At 38.9% G+C, this 19951-nt stretch overlaps 4 protein-coding genes across 4 annotated transcripts in view; 2 read left to right on the top strand and 2 right to left on the bottom strand.

Moving 5' to 3' along the window:
• Positions 1–1209, top strand: part of ssu72 (SSU72 homolog, RNA polymerase II CTD phosphatase) — a 7799-nt gene extending 6590 nt beyond the window's left edge. The window contains exons 4-5 of the mRNA XM_015053406.1: positions 100–218; positions 339–1209. Of these exons, the coding sequence (XP_014908892.1) occupies positions 100–218; positions 339–440 (221 nt within the window). The 3' untranslated portion in view covers positions 441–1209. The remainder of the gene's footprint in view (positions 1–99; positions 219–338) is intronic.
• A 1623-nt stretch (positions 1210–2832) lies between these two features.
• atad3 (ATPase family AAA domain containing 3) lies at positions 2833–10787 on the bottom strand. The gene is made up of 16 exons (XM_015053411.1): positions 10455–10787; positions 9145–9221; positions 8253–8354; positions 8100–8159; positions 7944–8013; positions 7700–7865; positions 7537–7606; positions 6636–6791; positions 6483–6539; positions 6277–6402; positions 6072–6196; positions 5925–5976; positions 4906–4976; positions 4653–4820; positions 3635–3743; positions 2833–3553 (listed from the first exon to the last, which is right to left on the bottom strand). Exons 1-16 carry the CDS (start codon positions 10645–10647, stop codon positions 3131–3133), a joined length of 2025 nt encoding a protein of 674 aa, XP_014908897.1. The 5' UTR covers positions 10648–10787; the 3' UTR covers positions 2833–3130.
• A 1024-nt stretch (positions 10788–11811) lies between these two features.
• mrpl20 (mitochondrial ribosomal protein L20) lies at positions 11812–14263 on the bottom strand. The gene is made up of 4 exons (XM_015053409.1): positions 14038–14263; positions 13756–13866; positions 12644–12721; positions 11812–12550 (listed from the first exon to the last, which is right to left on the bottom strand). The coding sequence occupies exons 1-4, from the start codon at positions 14122–14124 to the stop codon at positions 12380–12382; spliced, it is 447 nt and encodes a 148-aa protein (XP_014908895.1). The 5' UTR covers positions 14125–14263; the 3' UTR covers positions 11812–12379.
• A 264-nt stretch (positions 14264–14527) lies between these two features.
• Positions 14528–18496, top strand: sdhb (succinate dehydrogenase complex, subunit B, iron sulfur (Ip)). The gene is made up of 8 exons (XM_015053408.1): positions 14528–14666; positions 15433–15566; positions 16125–16210; positions 16320–16456; positions 17042–17158; positions 17243–17344; positions 17420–17542; positions 18000–18496. Exons 1-8 carry the CDS (start codon positions 14595–14597, stop codon positions 18078–18080), a joined length of 852 nt encoding a protein of 283 aa, XP_014908894.1. The 5' UTR covers positions 14528–14594; the 3' UTR covers positions 18081–18496.
• The last annotated feature ends 1455 nt before the right edge of the window (positions 18497–19951 follow it).

The following is a 19951-nucleotide window of genomic DNA, read 5'->3' as shown; positions in this document are numbered from 1 at the left end:
GGCGGCGGGTTTTTTTTTTAAACCTCTGATAAAATAAATTTACCCTTTAAAAAAATTAAACCCTGCCTTTTTTTTTTTTTTTTTTTTTTTTTTTTCTAGATTTGAATTCAAGAGAGCAGGAGACGTTACAACCAGTTCATGTAATCAATGTAGACATTCAGGACAACCACGAGGAGGCCACGCTGGGAGCCTTCCTCATCTGCGAGTTGTGTCAGTGTGTAAGTATCCAATTCAGGATTTTCTTCAACCATCAAATATACAGTTTATTAAAGCTTTCAACCAGCCTGTGATCAGTTAATCTGTGTCTAAGCTGTGTCCGTCTTCATCGTCGTCATCAGATCCAGCACACGGACGACATGGAGAACGAAATCGACGAGCTCCTGCAGGAGTTTGAGGACAAGAGCAACAGGCCTTTTCTCCACACCGTCTGCTTCTATTGATACATGAAACAAGTTTGCAATAAACACACACCCAGACCCCAAGCAATCAGTCGATAGAATAAGGAGAAGCAGGCTGCGTATTCTGCTGATGATTGGTGCACAGGAGCTCAACGCTTTGGGTCAAGACCTAAAGATTGAGAGCTACTGGAAGTAATGGTTATGATGGGTTGTTCCTCTCTGCAGAGGTCGGACTCGCTGCTCTCATTATGCCTTTATTCCTCTAGATCAGGGTTCGGCCGCAGTCCTCCCCTGACCCAAAATAAAATCACTCGACCACATCTCCTCAGGGAGAGCCATGACCCGCAGCTCCCCTACGACCCGCTCTCATTTTTCTCTTCTTTGTTGTTGAGTACAGCACATTTACAGCTCATTTGTTTAATTTTAAATTGCATTTTTGTTTAATATGAGAATTTTAATTTTGGTATGAGACCGTGTACATGTGTTTACACAGGAGAAACGTTGATTGAACTGTATATGTTGTTTGTGCACCGTGTGTTGTAGATAATCTGAATTAAGTTAAAGAGGGTGGGCTAGTGATGAATAACCAAACAAAGACATCTCAGAGGTGCTCCTGCGGTGGGTTTCATTATAATGTGCTGATTTATATTTAAACTCTGAAATGCTGTCTTTCAGGGCATAGTATTTTTTTTGTAAATGTTTAAGAATTGAAGCAATGTAATTATTTTCAAACTGCAAGTTCAACTCTTGAGTGCCTGATTTTTCTGTATGTACATATGAATCTACTAAAGGAGACATGCAAGATGTTTTACTGCCTTTGTTTTATTGTGTTTTCTCTGATTTCTGAAAGTTGGAGCAGCCATTAAGACCTAGACTGTTAGGTTAACTTGCTCCTGACTTTGTGGAGGGAAAAAAAGTTAATTTTGTTTAACCTTTTTTCTTATCCTCCAGATTTCAGTTGTAGTCCAGTGAATACATTCATGCACTTAAATCTTCTCTTTCTATCAGGTTAAAATTATTTTCTATTTAAGCATGTTGGTAATCATGATTTTACCTACAGTCAGTAATGGTTAAAATGTTTGTTTTCAAATGCAAACAATTGGATTTAAAACAGGATAATCTATTTGTCTTAACACTGGTCAAATGCAACATGCAACAACTCTCTGATAGAGTTGTGTGCTTTAATGTCGACTCAGACAAAAGAAGTTCAGACAAAGTGAACAACAGATTAATGGACTAAGAGCCAATGTAACTCTCACAGCAACAACAAAATGTCTTTCAGTTCTGATATTCAAACCAGATGAAAACAGGCCGGGTCAAAAATATGCGAGATCCACTGAGCTGAGAAACGGGAAATTAAAGATTTAAAACATCAATCTCTGTGTAAGTTGTACATAAAAAGCGCTTCCCTTAGTGAACTTATTACTCTTATTACTGAAATAAATGACATTTTTAATGACTGCAATTAAATTCATTCCATTTATATAGCGCCAACTGACAACAAATGTTATTTAGAGGCACTTTACAAAAAAAATAAGTTCAATTAAATCACACATGTATTCCAATTGATCTATAAGCTGTTAATTATTCAAATTCATTCAAAAATTTTCTAAGGAAAGCCAGCAGATTGCAGTATTTACTCCACCTCATTATTCTGTTAATCAACAGAATAATGTTTTAGTTTTCATCCACTGAATAAATATAAATTAACTAAATATATTGTGTACTAGTCACTCAAAGCACTTTATGTACGTAAATAATAATAAAAACGGACTTTAATTCAAAATACTGTTTGGCGTAGGGCTTGATCAATAACAATAAAAAGTAGAATCTTCAATAACTAATGAATTCCGATCCAGAACCGCATAGCATTCTGGGGGATGTAGGCAGAGGAAAGGCTTTAGCCGACCAACGTCTCAAGGCTAGCTAAGCTAGGCGAGTAGCAACAACTAACACTCACGCGCTCTCTAGTTACCTAGCAACAACCCGTGAAGTCACCACCGTGTCCCGTAACTGCTTAAAAATGATAATAAAAAAATAAAAACAATGGCGTGGAGTGGAAACTGCGGCTAAAACAGTCACCAGTTTGACAGTATTTCAGATATTTAAAACAAAACTTTATTAATTTTAACTTATGTGAAACCCTTATATCGTGATGCAGTTGTCAGCCATAGTGTCCAGCTGAGTTTGACTTTAAACTGATTACCATTAGATATCCAGCTAATCATTGTACACTTCACAGGAGTTCATTCTCCACACAGCTGATTATTAAATGCTGTGGATATGGTGTAGTTCATCACCATCAGTATGTGAATGGATGAATGACTGCATGCGATATAAGGGTCCTCTAGATCAGAAACAGTCTTATTCAGCTATATTTACCATTTAGTTGCGGTGGCTCAAAAACATTATTTGCACATGAAAATAGAACCGCTTCTTGTTAGAAAAAGGTTTTAATCATTCTTACAGAGAAACATGACTTTGCACAACATTCATAATAGTATCATGACAAACACATGGTCTTGTTTCTACATAAACTACTTGTTTACATTGTATACATTTCATATGAAAATTAAAGATTCAGGCATCAGTTGTGTTACGAAGACTTAATTATCTCTCCCAACCGTAAACTAATCTTGTCTCAGTTCGGCCATCTTTGACATGAAGTCTCAGACCAGTTAGTTAAGAGGGCAGAGTGCTAATCTTTCTAATCCAGACAGTTCTGTTATAACTCAGACTGGGGTTCCGTCTTTTGGAGGAGAGGAGCCGGTCTTCTCCTGTTTTCCTGGTTTGTCTTTGCTGTCAGGTTCGGTTAAACCGTCCTCTGTCTTTTTAGACTCTGCTTCTGCAGCATTCACACAGTCTTGTATAACTGAGTTTACACATTTGGCCTCTGCTGATTCTGGTTGTGTGTTTATTTCAAAGACTGGAGCGATGACCTCCTGAGCGTGAGGCGTCTCCTTCAGAGGGAGAGTGAAACCCATTTTCCCTATGGCAGCTCCGGCCCCGGCAGGCGGAGGCGTGAGGCTCTTCGCTGCCTCCTCCTCAGCACGGAGCCAGTCCATCTTCTGATGGTGCTGCTTGATGGCGTCGTCCACCCGAGCGTCAATCATGGCTTCTGTCAAGACGCCGTCCTCGGAGGAGTACGCTGCAGCCTGGAGAGGAAAGAAATTATTATTTTCTTAAGATGTTGTACTTTGAAGAAAAATTATCCAAAATGGTTGAGGGAAGCGTACCTGCCAGGCCACACCCAGCTTGGAGATCTCTCTTCCTGACATGCCCTCCGTCCTCTTGGCGATCTCTGAACACTTTTTGCCGTAATCAAACTGGGCGAGCTTCAGCCTCCTTCACAGAAACACAAAGCATGCACTGATTAGGAATGCAAGTTATCGATTAATTAGTTCATTTAAGGTTGATTGAACTTATCAATCGACTAACGATTATTTAATAAGCAGCCATTTTCTGTTTCATCAAGAGGTCCCACTGTGTTTCCATAACATAAAGGGATACATTTTTCCTAATATGCTAATTTAAAATAAATAAATGTTGACATTTTGTGTCAGCTGTATTAAATACTGACTTAATAAACAGAAAATTTTAGTTTTCTCATAATGTTAAACTTCTATTTGTAATATATAAATAAAACAGAAACATCTTAGGCTGCTCAATAGAAAAATAAAAGATGAAGAAATTAAAATGTGAACAGAGATGTTCATACAGAAGTACCGTCTATAGTTGCTCTTGAAAACTTAGTTAAACTTGTTAAACATAAAGTACATTAACTCGCAACAGCCCTAAAAAAATATCCACCGTCCTTAGCGTCATGTTTTCTCCCAGTCGTGTGACAATTTTTCTGTGACATCACATTCTCGCCTTCGTCGCCCATCCAGACCTCCAGTAGACGACGCGGCTCGGCTGAATGAGCGATAATAAGGTAATAACTTTAGGAGCAAATCGAGTGTTTAATTTTCAAAACATAAAGTGGTATTTTGTATCTCCCAACAGAGTCTGCTTGGATAGTTCCTCTTTTCCTTTCTGAGACACCGACGCCATCTTTGCTTTTGTAACTTGCTTCACCTAATGGGGACCAGCAGCGCCCTCTGCTGGATGGCGGCCAAACTACAACACTAAAAGAAGGTTGTGAATCTTTTGGAACTAATTTTAATCTAATAAACCATTGATTGACTATTAATCGTAAGTCGCTTCTATCTCACTAATTACCACTAAATGGCAAGGCTAAAAGACGATACTTACTGTCGCCCTCCAGTGGCTGGTTCCAGTACGTATTTGTCAAAGTATAACCGCACCAGTCGCTCCCTTTCCTCCAGACCAGGCAGAGCGAAATTCACTATCTCATCTATTCGGTCGTTGATGGCCCAGTCGAACTGCTCGGGTTGGTTACTGGCCAACACTAACATGAATCTACAGTGCAGGAGAAATTTAACTTTAATCATGTTGGTAGCATGCTGGGAGAAGGTCAAAACCTGCGTGAGAAACACATTTTTACTTGTTGCTCTGCTCTCCAGTGCGGTACAGGAACGCATTCAAAGTGGCCCTGAGGTCTTCACTGATCTTCTCCTACAAAGACGAGAGTAAAAGGTGATTAATTGTAACTTCCTCTACATTACAGCCTCCTACTAACCACAGGAATCTTCCAGCATTTAAGTTGTGATATGAAATGTCTTGCAAATGTATTCACACCCCAGTAACTTGCTCACATAAACCCAAACCTCAATTTATTTTCAAGGGACTTTATGTAAATACACAACTATGATACTATGATGTAGGGCTGGATCAGTAACAATATATATATCACAATAAATCAACATATGAAATAAAATTTTTTGATCATTTCCAATCACTTCAGAATCACAAAGAATTCTGGGAGATGTAGGCAAAAAGAAAGACTTTAGCCACACAACCTCTGAAAGCCAACTAAGCAATGTTGGTGGAATCAACTAACTCACTCACTCTTGGGTTACCTAGCAACTCATTCACTCTTTGGTAACCTAGCAACTCACTCACTATTTGGTAACCTAGCAACTCACTCACTATTTGGTAACCTAGCAACAACCTGTTGAGTAAGTTTGAGGTTTTGCCTCTGTGCCTCTTAATTGCTTAAAAATAAAAAACAACGGTGTGAAGTGAAAACTGGATAAAACAGGAATGGTCACACCACTAGACTGGTCATATTTCAGATATTTAAAACAAAAACCAAATGAATAATTATTGATATCGACCAACATGAAACGCTTACATTGTGATACATTTTTTCTGCCATTTTCTCCAGTCTTAATATTAATTAACTTTTGCTATGAATGAAAACCTGAAAAGTCTGCCAAGGATTTTTGATGTATTTATATTACTGTATTGAAAGGTTAAGTGGTTAAATAAAATCTACAGAATGTGACATTTTTCTTGAGACATTAATCATCTGAATACTAAAAAAAATCACAATTAGCATGCCAGAGTTGTTTGTTGTTAAATTGCAAAATGTGGAAAAGTTCCAGCGGTGGAAAAACTTACTGTGGCTCTTTTGCGAAGGAATGCATCAGCTTCATCCACAAAAAGCAGCAGCCTGTCAAAGAAACAAGTGTTGGATTATTTTATTTTCTGGGAAATTAAACTTCCCTGAACAACATTGCAATAATCTGTGTTTCTTTAGCAGCGTACCCCCGTCTGCTTGTGCTGGCCCAGTCGAAAACTTTATGCATAGCCGTCACACCGTCCCGACCCATGGGTGCTACATCACCGCCGGTCATTATAGCGTAGTCCATCCCAGAATGCATTGCCAGCTTCTACTCAACACACACAACAGCTGATCTTTAACTACATACGTTTGAGCTCGACGTTTTCTGCTCTCAGGTGCCAGCTGTACCTTAGCAAACAGGGTTTTTCCCGTGCCAGGAGGACCGTACATGAGGATGTTCCTGTAGAGGCCGTTGTTCTGCCTCGTGTTTCTCGTTGCGATGGCAATGTCACGCACACGTTCCTCCAAGGTAGGCTGGCGGAGGGAAAGACGGAACCGTCACAAAAGATTTTAACGTTTTAAATCAGCAGCATTTACTCATGAAATCCACTTACGTTGAGCACAACTCCCTCGAGCGCATCCTGAGGTTTGCTCTTCAGGCGCTTCGTTGTCTGAACACATAAATAGATTCAGGATTTGCTTTTAATCAGCCTGATGAGATGTGATTCACAAAGTTAAGGTAAACGATGCTGTGTTTATTTCATCACCTTGACTGGATGCTTGATGGCCTCTCCCACGGTGAACCGGGACGTCTCGCGCACCAGAGACGGTTTTCCAAGCCTGGCCTCAATGTAGCGTCCTGCTACTGCTGTTGCATTTCGGGCTGAATACACGCCTACAGCTAACAGGGTCAGGCCTGCCACCTAGTGGAGGGAATGGAGAGGTTATTCAAGAAAACATATGTAAATGAGAAAAAAAACAAAAAAACAGCAACTTGGGCTGGGTGATGTGGCTTAAAAATAAAAATATATGACTTATTAATATCAGATCTGATTTTAATCTATTTTTCTACTTTCTTTAATAAGAAAAGACATTACACATGACAGAAAATATTTTCAAAAAGTGGCTTTTATTTCAATCATCCCGTTTGTGATTTGGACATATGAGGGTCAGACTATGAGGATTTTTGTTTAATTTACAAGAATATAGTCATAAAATAAAGATGCAATTTTACCAGAAGAACATCTTAGAATTACAAGAAAAGGGACATTTTATTGCAAGTAAAGTTTTTTTTTCTGTTTTATCCACAGTTTTTTTTAAGCAGTTATGAGGCACAGTAGTAAAACATTAAACTGCCACTGGGAAAGTTACTCAACAAGTTGTTGCTCATAATTGTGTGAGTGAGTTAGTTGCTAGGTAACCAAAGAGCTGGTTAGTTGATTCCACCAACGTTTAGCTGCGGGAGGTTAAGTAGCTAAACTGCTGTTTTGGATCAGAGTTCAATAAATAATGTATTTATTTAATATTCCATAAGATGTTTTATTTATCGATAGTTGAAAAATGAAACTGAAATACTTTTATTGTGTTAAATGTATTTAACTGAAACTTGGGTTTAGTTAGAATATTTCAGCTGTTTGTTTTTGGTTGAATATTTTACGTATCACTCACCGTGGCAGTAACTTTGTCCCAGTCGGACACAAAGGCCCTGAATCCTTCTCCAAACACGGCACCAGCGGTCCTAAATGTAAACACACAGCAGCAGTCAGAACACCTGAACAAGGTCTGCCTGTCTGCTCCTGAGCACAACAAACACTTTCTGACTGAAACTCACTTTATGGACTCCAGGACGGTCTGCCGGTGCTCGGCCGCCTTCAGTCGGATCTGCTCCCGGATGATGTCTGCGTTTTCCCTCTCCACGCGCGCTCGGGCTTTCGCCTCCGCCTCTATGCGCATGAGCTCGTTCTTGTGTCTCAGCTCCATCTCGTGCTCGATTGTCGCTATAGAAACGGCAGCATAGCGACCCGATCAACCCGAGCTCAGCAGGTTTTAAAAGATCGGAGCAGTGAGGACCCTACCTTTCCTCATGGCTTCCTGTTTCTGCACGGACTCCTCCTGCTTGCGAAGGTTTTCCTCATTCAGGATTTGCTGCAAGGTGGGAAATTAAATCAGTCAGATGTTTCGGCGTCTCGCTTCAAAGTGTTTTCACCTGAGCTCGCATATGAGGGCCTCACCTGTTGCCTCAGCTGCTCCTCGTATCGCTGCCTGGCCAGCTTATCCTGGTACTGAGCTCGCTGTTAAAACGGTAGAAGACAAAAAGGTAGTCAAACGTCTTCAACCACCTGATCGCAGCGAGGTGACAAAAAGACAAAGACAGCTGTTCTCACCGCCTGGTGTTGCTTCGTCTCTTCATTCAGAGTCTTCCTCCTCTCCTCAGCCTGGATGCGTATCTGGTCACCTTTGAGCTGCTCGACTGCAGCTTCGTACTCCTGTTAAAGTCAAAACCCAAAGAAAATCTTCATAAACAGACGTTAAAAGCAAAGAATCTGGCTTTTCTATGTTGTTTTCATGATAAAAAGGTTACCGTAAGACACCTAGTAAAGCTACAAAAATGACTTACAAAGTCCATTCAAACAGTAACAAACACTCCTAGAGGGCTTTCAGGGTATTTATGCATTTAGATCTTAAATTACAGAGCATTTTTACACTTTGTGTTCATAATTTCATGATAAATGTGTCTATGCAAAAACAGTCATTTTTCACACCTTCCTTGACAGATTTTTTGTACATGATATATATCTCAATAACACAGGTCTTAGAAAGCCTGTACTTTTGAGGGACAGAAAAGAAAAAGTATCAGAAAATCAAAAATGTTCGAAATGTTTGTCTAGAAAATTTCTAAAATTAATGTAAAAATTTTCAAGGATATTTTCCACTTTTGTAATTCATAAGTGTCCTTTTCTAGAACATTTATGACATTAATCATAATGTAATATTCTCCTCCAAATACAAAAGAAAGGCGGCCATACAAAACAGCCTTTTTTACAAATATCTGATGGCACTTATTAGGTTGGACAGCTTTCTTAATAAATGAAACTGTTGTTTTAAAACAACTTTTATATTCTTCTCTGGTTATTTTTTTTTAATCTAATATTAAAATTTATTTAATGATCTGAAACTTTTGAATGTCACAATAATAAATCAAAACGCAAAGGAAATCTGCAAACAAAATTGTTGGAAATATCTTATATTTTATTGCTCTTAAAAGCGTCTTTGTACCTTCATTTTACTCTGGTGCTCCAGCTGAGTGCTCTGCTCCTGCATCCGGGCCAACTCCAGCGCTTCTTTGGCATGACCTGGCAGAGGAAAACAGCAAAGAGTTGCTTTAAATTCAGAAGATGTCTTATTACCAACACAAATATTATCTGCACAGTGCTAACGCTAATTATCGTAGCTTAACAGATCAAGTGTAAAGTAAACTAGTGCACAGAAATTCATTGCAAATACATACCTGGGGGGAATAAACCAGTTTAATGAAGTTATCACTCTTTGGTGTGATTTTAATATTTTTAAAATGTGGTACTGAAATATATCAGGACCCCATATCATTCAAGTGTGTTTTATATCCAAGTATAAAAGTCTATGAAAATATATATATTTTTTTACCTCTGGAACACCTAAAAAGCAGATTTACTGATGGCTTAATATAGGACTAAAGGTGGTTTTCTGCATATTTGAACTTAAAAAAAGAGAATGTAACACTAAAAATACATGCCTGAAATCACTAATGTTTACTTCATGCCAGTTCATTTTCCTCATTCACACCTGGAAAATAATGAAAAACTCAATATTTATTCCGTCTTACTTAAGAAATTTCTTGAATGAAAACTTTTGCCTTGAGTAAAAATAAGTTGAAGTAGTGCTACTCTTACTTGAGTACAACTTTGAGTGCTCTAATCACATTTGCTTTTATTTACGATTGGAGTATAAAAGCATGCCACACTTTTCAGCTTTCTTATTATATTCTTTCACCTTACAGTTATGCACCATTTTATGGTTTATTATGTAAAATATGTAGATGTTTTGGGGTAAAGTGATGGAATAAAGGTGCAGTCCAACGAGTATGAATACATTATTTCAAGGTACAACATCTGCAGCAACCTCCATTACAAGGTTGTGACCTTTGCACTCTCACTGAATACACGTGGATGTAGTTTAAGCTTATTTTTGTTAATTAATGGTTAAATTCACTAATTAAACTAAGAACAGGTTCATCTTTACTCATTTTATAATTAATTTTCCTTGATGTAACCAGGTTAAAGCCCCATAGAGATCAAGATCTCATCTGCAGATCTGCAGCACAAATTAAAATTGTTACACAGAACAAAGATACTTAAAAATAATTACAATAAATTAAAAACAAACAACAAAGACATGTTGTTCTGATCCAGACTGCTGCATCACTTGGGTTGAACAGCAGAATGGATCAGGATGCACATGAGCATATTTTTACCTGTTCGCTATATTATAGATGTAATAAATCCACACCGCTCTGCGCTGACCCACCCCGAACCTCTCGGAACACTTACGGGACTTGTCCAGCTCCTTGGCCGCCTGGGCAGCCCGCTCCAGCCCGGTGGGATCGAAGTTGCTCCATTTGTCCTTGGGTTTATCTCCACCGCCGTCGGAGCCTCCAGCCGGCGGAGGAGGCGGCGGAGGCTGGGTCGGCAGACCGGAAGGAGGTTCGGGCTGGCCCCGGTTCAGTCCGAACAGCCACGACATGGTATCGAGAGGGAATTAAAGCACAGTTTCTGCCGGTTCCGAGGAAGGATTACAGCTCTGTCACCGCACCTCCTCCACACGCGACACGCTAAGACAGACTGCGCATGTGCGGTGCGTAGCGGAGGTTCAGGTGAAGAACAGCAGCGCCGATTGGCTCTCTGGGAGTATTCTATGTCTTAATTGGACGTAGTAGACGTGGACATGGAGGTCATCCACTAAGGTCCCACCCACAACATGTACAGCACCCGCCGAGGGACATTACGCTTTCTTCTGATTGCGTCAGGCTGTTCCATGCTTGAAAAGTCAGTTGTTACATAGATGGATACACATTTAAATACAAAACTCCAAAGAAAAAATATCACTGGGTCGGATTTGTGTGCATCTATTAATTAATTTACTATTCAATCGACGTGTTTACTCTAGACGAGTGCAATACTCCATATTATTTTATAAATAACTAACAATAACTAATAAATAATACATTTGAAGAATTTGAATTAATATGAGTTATTTAATTTCTCTTTGGGATCAATAAGATATTTTTGAATTTGAATTTTGAATCCATCAAATACCAAGTAAATACAGTGCCAGTATCAGATATCACAGGTTTTATTTATCATCAAACCTCTGATCTTCAGGCGCTTTTAATTATTCTTTTGAAGCCTAGGGTTTAATATGCGAATTTAGATCAAATGTATAGGTGTCTACAAAATACTACAGAAACAATAGAAAATATAAATTTGTGTGCACTGTTTTTAACTAAGTACAAAAAATATATAACTTGAGAGCAAATCAAAGAAAAATCATACTTATGGTAAAGTTGTGAAACCACAATAATAAAAAAAGTTATTCAAGAGTGAATGTGGAACTAAAGTATCAATTAGAGACCGATACCGACTTGGTATCGATCTATATTTTAGATCGATCTACCCACCTCTAGTTTACGTGTTAATGTCAAAACTTTTGTTTTACACATTCAAGGCAACAAGTGGAAGCTTAAAATTATCGATATTCTTACACCAAATTCAATATTCAGACTATTCCACAGTTTGACTCCACTTACTGACACACAAAGGTTTTTTCTTGTAGTTCTGAATTAGTATATTTTAAAACTGTGCACAAAATATTAGAAGCCAGTCTTAATTTAAAATAAGAAGCTTAATCTTGTTATACAAAAAAAATTTAATGAATAAAACATATGGACATTCTCACCACAAGAAATAATATATACACTGAAACAAAAATCATCAAATCAGAAGTTGCAGGTTGCAAATTCAATCAAAGTCTTGCAAGAGTGAACATATTATCCATTAGACATGTGTTTTGGGCACTTTTTTGCTGTATTGTTGTAAAGTTGTTTTTTTTAAATAAACATCTCCATTTGTTGGGACCCCAGCACTGAAAGATTCCCATGTTAACTTTGCTTCAAGAACAAACTTTTTACTTCATCCAGTGACAAACATCAGAGTTCTTCAGGAATCCAAGGCAGATTATCAACAAGAGTGACATATGACACACACACACACACACACACACACACACACACACACACACACACACACACACACACACACACACGAGTCTGACTTTATCTTTCTGATGAAGCAGCACATGAGGAAATATATAATTTTTAAGATATTTTATATGAAAAGTATACTGATGAAATGACAAAAGTGAGGTTGAGGTCTCTGAACAACACAGCTCCTTGAATCCATGACTGTAGTGAGTCTTTTTATTGCAGCATAACTCTGGAGAGGACACCTGAAGGCTCTTTGCCGTCTCCCAGCGCCGCTCGGAAACCTTCCTGCTGCCGAGCTCGAGCCAGCTTCGCCAGCGACAGGAAGGTCCGAGGCTCCGTGATGGCAATGTCGCTGATCACACGACGGTTCAGCTGAACGCTGCACTGTACGAAGGAAGAAGGAGGAAAGAAGCATGAAGAGCTGGAAGCAAGAACACCACAGTGGTTGGAGCTGGGTGGTGACACGATTCGACAAACCTTGTTGAGGTTGTGCATGAGGATAGGATACTTCATGTTGTGCTCTCGTGTTGCTGCTGCAATGCGTGTGATCCACAGCTGAAAGCAACACAAAGGGAATACATTGATATAGTATGTGGAAAAAGCTGTAGTAAACCCAGAAAATTTTAAATAACCATAAAATATCAATACATTTAGGGGGTTTAGAGCTAGAAAAACCACTTAAAGAAAAAAATTGACTTTCTGATTTGTTGTATATTTAAGTTGACAGAATCACAAGTGCAAGACTCAAGCTGATATACTTCCATTGATACCAATTACACCAGATGATGAGCAACTTTTGACAGATTTAAACGTAGAATCTGAATCATTTGAGTTGTGAGGAGTTCAACTTTACATATCTGCTTTCTGTTAATATCCTTATTTGGGTTTATTTTTCCATCAGGCTGTCATATTCTGCTTGTATCACTGTAGATGGTTGAGTTTTGCTGCTGTAGAGACTCTGGATGCTGCAAGAGCTCATTCTACTTCAGCAAACCTAAACAACTTCTCATTTCTGGCTATGAAGCAATGACATTTTTCCTCTCGTTTGTTTCTTCCGGTGTTGACTAGAATGACAGTGAGGGTACAGACTACAGATTAGGTGCATTACAAGACTTGTTACAAATCTGTCTGGTGGTGGAAGTTAAACTGAGGCAGCAAGAAATATATTTGATAATTTAAAGTCATCTTAAAGGACTACATTCACAAGACTATATTATTTTTTATAATATATAAAGTCATTGCTGGGTATGTCAGAAAGAAATATGTCCATCCCAGGAGAAAAAATAAAAACAAATGAGCATACTGTACTCTGATTGGTTGCATTTTGCCAATCAGAGCGTGAGGTCACCAAAAGGATGCGAGAACTGAGGTTAGCTTTGGGAAGGTCATTTACAAAATGAAAAAATTTACAAAAACATAAAAAGATAAACAAAATATGTAGTTCTGTCTGTGACAAACTATATCTATAGCCAAATGATTTCATAGAAAACTTTGCATGGCAGCTTTAAATTTCAGATTTGACCTTGGGTTGCATACAAACCAGTATATCGATGTTTTTTAAACAAAGGGTTGTGTTGTTTGGCTCTCACCGTCCTCATGTTGCGCTTCTTAAGCTTTCGACTTTTAGTGGCATAGACGAAAGCCCTCCTGACGGCCAGCACGGCCAGTTTGTAGCAGCGGTTCTTCCTCCCTCTGAAGTGCTGGTGGACGAACAGCGAGAAAGGGATTTATCTCAAGCACAATGATCAATAAAAACAGTTAACGGACAGTAAATCTGCATGCTTTTATAGGTAATTAATGAAAGAACTGGAGATTTTATGGGGTTTTATGAACTATAGGATCATCGCTCCAGGAAATAGACTGAGCCTCACCCGCGCATGTTTAAGCAGTTCCTGTACTTTCCAGAACCTGTCGGGTCCACGGTTGCGGATCCAGCAAGATAACGTTAGAAATACCATTATACACTCCCGTCAGCTCGGCCCAATTCGTCCTCTTTTGTTAGAAAACAAAACAACTGTCTGAAATGACCTTAACTTCGCACCACCTGGGCACAGACTGTTATGCGAGTTTAATTATCAGACGCAGCATTATGACTGGGTCACGCTGGAAGAGGTTCGTTTGTTTTGCTAACAGCTGAAGCAGAGAAAGGAGAGTCAGTGAAGATTCCAAATTAAAGTGTTCCGATAATGATTCATTTATTTTAAAATGATATGCAGTACGGAATAAAAACTAAAAAAGAATCTAACAAAGATGACGTTAAATAATAGTAATTAAATATGTTCTTGTGAACCAAGCGACAAGGCTAAAATGAAATCGGGACACAACTGCCAACAAAACCAGCGCCCCAGCAAAGGCTTCTGGCGCAGCCGCAGTGGAAGCTGCTTAGCAGCCGGTGGAGGTCAGAGAAAAGAAACTTGGATCCGTAAAAATGTCTGTTGCTACCTTTACGTCCTTGAGCCGCTGCAGTGTTTTGGCTTTCCGCTCTCCTGCCGGACTGCTGGTAAGCTGTCAACCGGTGGAAGAAACGTACTTCCAGTCATTATTGTCGGAAGCCATCACTTTGTTTAGCTAATTTAGAGCTGAAGCACCACCAGCTTTTTCAACTGCTAAGGTTCCGTCTATGTTCTGGATTCTAGTTTACAAACTGGTTTAGGTGTTAGCTACAGATATATTGTAACATGGCTATCTTTTGTAAATCAGATGATGACGATCTAACTTCTAACGTGAAACCACGACATCTCAAAGAGTGTTAAGAAATAAGACGGACACTTTTTCCGCATTTTTAGCCTGTTAGCTTTTGGGTAATAAAGCTTCGTCATAATAAACCATACAATTTTTCATATTCAGGTAGCCATTTTGATTAATTTATATAGCGCAAAACCGTAATAATATAGAACAAATGTCAGTTCAATGCATTTTAAAACGCAACTCCAAATCATAACTTGAAAATGAAATCAAATCAATATAATGCAGTACAATCATTTAGACCCAAATTCAGTTATAATTACTATTTCACTCCTAGTTGAATCATCCATTAGAATTCAGTTTATAAAGGAGAAGTGGTAGAAAGCTGACTTTGCAGTAAGGATGTGGTGACAGTGGGAAGCATAGTTGTTGGGAAGAGGAAAAATCTAACACATATAAGCTGAGTAATGCTCTCTGGGATGACAAAGAGAATACAAATAACTAGTAGTAGCTCCTTCATGGATATATTCAGGAAGGAAAACATGTTTTAAAATGATTTCTCTTTGTGTGCTTGTGTCCAGGCAGTGCGGTATGCCCAGACAGCTGCAGCCGCAGCTGTTCAGCCCAGAATAAAGAAGTTCCAGGTGTACAGATGGGACCCAGACACACCTGGAGACAAACCCCGCATGCAGACGTATGAGATCGACCTCAACACGTAAGGCGGTCACCGTTTTCCTCTGCTCTAAGGAAACCTAGTAGATTACACTGTATGGGGGGGGGGCTACGTGGTTATTTATAGATGCAAATATGAACAGACTGGTAATTCTTTAAAACAAAATAGTTTTGATGGGAATACTGCAACACCCCCCCCAAAATTAAGGTATTCAGATAGCCTGAACTGGACCGGTCCAGTGATACCCATCTCATCGAAACAGTCCCAATAGAACATTTTACAGCATTTAATATGCAAGTTTTAAACATTTTCCTTTTAAAATTTCTCACAGAATTTTAATATTAACTCAGAACTCTCGATGATCTTCAATTTTATCATTTTTATCTGTTTTAATCTGTTGAAAATATTTATTTTATCTAAGAATATCACCTGAGCAGCTTATTTATTGATTAACGCAATCCTCAGCTTGTTTTTAGTCCTCCTCTTTTACTTTTTAAACTAATAGTATTTAATTGACTCTATTCTCTTTGTTGTCAAGGTGGTAGCAATACCACCAAACGGCCCAGTTTTCTGACTTTGAGTTTGCATTTCTTTACCCAGTTGCGGGCCGATGGTCCTTGATGCCCTCATCAAGATAAAAAATGAGATGGATTCGACTCTGACCTTCCGCCGTTCTTGTAGAGAAGGTAAAACATAAGTTGTCTCAGAAAAATCCTTTTATTGCATTGTTTCTATCTTCGGAATATGTCATAAATCAATTTTAATCCCTTTTTATCATTTACTTTGTTTTATCAGGTATTTGTGGATCCTGTGCGATGAACATCAACGGAGGAAACACGCTCGCCTGTCTCAACAAGATTGACACCAACCTCAGCAAGCCCAGCAAGATTTACCCACTTCCACACATGTATGTGGTCAAGGACCTGGTGCCTGTGAGTAAAACGTCCTGCACTTTGAAACCCATCAACTGTAACACGTTTATTCTAGGGTAGGCAAGTCACTGAAACAAATTTTACTGGACGATAAATTGTCCCAGAAGTTACTGTGATAAATGATAATATTGTTGTCTTAAGACTGTTTTCAAGTAAGCTAATGGTTATGCCATAACAACGCAAGAACACATTCTCAAATACCAATGCACTTTAAATGCTAATGAACACTTAGCACTGAAACTGGAAGAAATATACAAAATTATCTCGAAATATCTCAGAAACGACAAATAAAATAATTTTTGAAGTTTCTGTAAACAAAATTGCCTTTCAAAAAAGAAGTAGCTTGTTGAAACTAAAGCCTCAGACTGGAAACTTTATCATCCAGTTTTTGGTAGAAAGAGAGAGAAAAGAAAAAATGATAAATCATACAAAATGAAATGATTGAGCTCAGTTATCATGCAATCATGAATATTTTGATAGGTTTTTACTGATACGGTTTAAATACGTTGCATAAACTGGACTTATTCAGAAATGTTTTTACACCATATTCTGAGGTTTTACCGAATCTTTCCGTTCTGCTTGCAGGACATGAGTAACTTCTATGCCCAGTACAAGTCCATCGAGCCGTACCTGAAGAAGAGGGATGACTCCAAGGAGGGGAAGGAGCAGTACCTGCAGTCTGTGGAGGACAGACAGAAGCTGGTAAAGCTCCACCTTTGCTTCAGGAAAACAGAGCAGGTTTCCAGGGCTGGCAGGGATCTGAATCTGTCTGTCTGCTGTGTGTAGGACGGCCTGTATGAATGCATCCTGTGCGCCTGCTGCAGCACCAGCTGTCCCAGCTACTGGTGGAATGGAGACAAATACCTTGGGCCGGCTGTCCTCATGCAGGTATGTGTCCCACGTTGGCTTATTGTAGTCTCAAGAAGCTCATAAAACCGAGTCATATGTATCGTTCGGTCCCAGGCGTACCGCTGGATGATCGACTCACGAGACGAGTTCACAGAGGAGCGTCTGTCCAAGCTGCAGGATCCGTTCTCCCTCTACCGCTGCCACACCATCATGAACTGCACCAGGACCTGCCCAAAGGTCAGGCTGCGTCTATGCTGCCATGCATTTATTAAATCAGTTCATTAGGCTGTCCACACATTGTGGAGGTTAAAATATTTAGTCACAGTTTACCATTTTTTCTATTTACGATCAAATATGCAAGTGAAAATTGTATAATAATTACCAAGAAGTAAAATTACAGACTATTTAGTACAAGGAAAAACCTGATTATAGAAAATATTTAATTACAATACTGTTGCTGAAAGTTACATCAGTTATAGTTAAACTGACATTTTTCTTCCTCCTTTTTTATCGTTACGCAGAAATCCCACCACTCTGAGCTTTACTGACTCAGTGAAAATGCACAAGTCATTTAGAGTCCATTCAACTGGTTAAATAAACAATCAGTATTATTAACTATCGTGTGAATGAAAGATATTTGAAATACAGGGTTAGGGTTATATTTGACGGATGTTCCCTCTGTTTTCGTTGGCAGGGCCTGAACCCAGGAAAAGCCATCGCTGAGATCAAGAAGATGATGGCCACATACAAGGAGAAGAAAGCAGCAGCCGTTTGAAACCTCTGCTCCCCTTTTCTACAACTTGATTGATAAATTATTGATTATAAAATGCTCTCTGAGGCCTGACAGGCCTGAACACCAGTCATCTCAAACACCACATGATGTGTGTGTGTGGCTGGAGGACTTGGTGTGACACAAACGCACAAGTACAGTATGAATGCTGGAGAGAGTGTGTGTCTGAGTCTTAGCAGATGATTTTATCTCCAACTCTACTGTGTGGATGTTTGTGTACATGGGAAACACTTTGCTTCACATTAAAGTGAAAAGACCAGTGCTTTTTCTTATGTTTAGCCAAACTCCTTAGTTTTCTCCTTCTATATTTTGCACTTGTATGAAGACAAACAGTACATATGTTCCCTCCTTGCCTACAGCACTCTTTGTTTTTGATGGAAAATAAATACTTTAAGTGGCAGCAACTTGTATTTTTGTGTGTTCTGTTGGACTGAAATCATCTTTGGGTGAACATTAGTTGAAGAAAAAATAAATGTTGTAACTCATACTAATTTAAATTCTTCAATATCAAATTTATATTTTTATACTTCCATTTGCGTCTCAACTGTTATAAAAACAGACCAAACCAGCCTGACGGTTAGGAGTCTGGAAAACGAGCCGTTAGGTCACAATGAACGGGCACTCCGCCGTTACCTAGCAACCGCAGCAGAGCCCAGCCCGTTACCCAGCAACCCCAATTGGGCTCCAAACGTTTGGCCAGCTGGTTTTAGCCCTTATACAAGGACTGATGGAAAAGACGAGTGTTTTGTTGTTGACTTACCTCTAAGAAACCACTTGAAGCAACTGTTTAAGCCATTTTAACGAGTGAGTATAAACCTTGAGTTTGGGGGCGTGGCCAGCAGCAGCTTGATTGGATTTAAAGTGACAAGAGTCCCTGAAACAGCTCAATCTTAAAAGAGCTCAAAATATTCATAACTTTGCAAAAAAAAAAAAAAAAAAGAAACATGTTTTGTGTAGCTCATAGCCCTGTCCTAACCTGTTTAAGGAAGAACAATAAGTCACATTTAAGAGATGAGGCAGCTATCCTGGATGAAACAAACTTAGTAACTGGTTATCTCAAAGGTTCTCTGTATGTTTGTCAAGTAATGATAAGAAAACCAAAACAATGTGATTAAATTTGGTGGAAATTCTTCACAGAGTAGACATAGTGGGTAACAGATATATTGTGTTTTTCTCTTTTTGCCTCTGTAAGGCGAGGATTAGTTTTTGAACTCACCACAAGTGCTTTATTGAATAAAGTGCCCAGTGCAACACATTTAATTCTGGTAAAGTATATTTACTTTAAGAAAAACTTGTAGAAAGATTTGTTGAATTATTCTGCAACACAAGTTTCCCTTGTAGGACGAATCTTACTGATACATTGTAAGCTTTTAGGATCAGCTCACATCTCCTAACATGTTTCCAAGAAAACAAGCTAAGTTTTAAAAGGAAATAGTTACAGGTGTAAATTAATAATTTATCCCTTAATCCTAAAACAAAAAAGCCCCACTGGGAAACAGTGGAGCATCGCTAATACTAGTATTCAGCAGTGTTAGTTTTATTTCTGTCCTCTGACAGTGCTACACCTAAACACTTTAGTTACCATATTTGTTTTTTTGGTGGTTTTTTTAGGGGTGAGGGGGAAAAGCTGTTTAATCTTTTTTTTTTTTTTTAGGTGTATCTACCACATGGGGGCGCTGCAGTCCCAGCAGGCCTCAGCTTCAATAATACTCCCCAACTTTAGGAACTGAACCACTTAACTAAATAGTTCCTGATGAGATAAAGTTCCCAAACTGCTCCCACAGTCTTTAAAGAACAGAATCTGAGTGGAGCAGATGTCATAGTGTATAATGATGCACAGATTTACCGGAATCAGC

The sequence above is a fragment of the Poecilia latipinna genome, unplaced genomic scaffold, assembly GCF_001443285.1.
Source record: "Poecilia latipinna isolate Pla-1442-1.1 unplaced genomic scaffold, P_latipinna-1.0 Scaffold1177, whole genome shotgun sequence".
Lineage (NCBI taxonomy): Eukaryota > Metazoa > Chordata > Actinopteri > Cyprinodontiformes > Poeciliidae > Poecilia > Poecilia latipinna.
Note: the sequence above shows the minus strand (reverse complement) of the source record. Positions and strands in the feature narration are given on the sequence as shown.

What these genes read in the sequence shown, in the direction of transcription:
- mrpl20 (XM_015053409.1), bottom strand. Translation starts at nt 14,124, where the DNA reads ATGGTATTTCTAACGTTATCTTGCTGGATCCGCAACCGTGGACCCGAC. An exon ending in AGAAGCGCAACATGAGGACG is followed by an intron (nt 12,722 to 13,755) that starts GTGAGAGCCAAA and finishes TGTTGCTTTCAG; the next exon opens with CTGTGGATCACACGCATTGC. An exon ending in TCATGCACAACCTCAACAAG is followed by an intron (nt 12,551 to 12,643) that starts GTTTGTCGAATC and finishes TCCTTCGTACAG; the next exon opens with TGCAGCGTTCAGCTGAACCG.
- atad3 (XM_015053411.1), bottom strand. Translation starts at nt 10,647, where the DNA reads ATGTCGTGGCTGTTCGGACTGAACCGGGGCCAGCCCGAACCTCCTTCC. An exon ending in TCGAGGGAGTTGTGCTCAAC is followed by an intron (nt 6,403 to 6,482) that starts GTAAGTGGATTT and finishes TCCCTCCGCCAG; the next exon opens with CCTACCTTGGAGGAACGTGT. An exon ending in GCCAGCACAAGCAGACGGGG is followed by an intron (nt 5,977 to 6,071) that starts GTACGCTGCTAA and finishes TTTCTTTGACAG; the next exon opens with GCTGCTGCTTTTTGTGGATG.
- sdhb (XM_015053408.1), top strand. Translation starts at nt 14,595, where the DNA reads ATGTCTGTTGCTACCTTTACGTCCTTGAGCCGCTGCAGTGTTTTGGCT. An exon ending in GCTCTCCTGCCGGACTGCTG is followed by an intron (nt 14,667 to 15,432) that starts GTAAGCTGTCAA and finishes GCTTGTGTCCAG; the next exon opens with GCAGTGCGGTATGCCCAGAC. An exon ending in TGGTCAAGGACCTGGTGCCT is followed by an intron (nt 16,457 to 17,041) that starts GTGAGTAAAACG and finishes TTCTGCTTGCAG; the next exon opens with GACATGAGTAACTTCTATGC.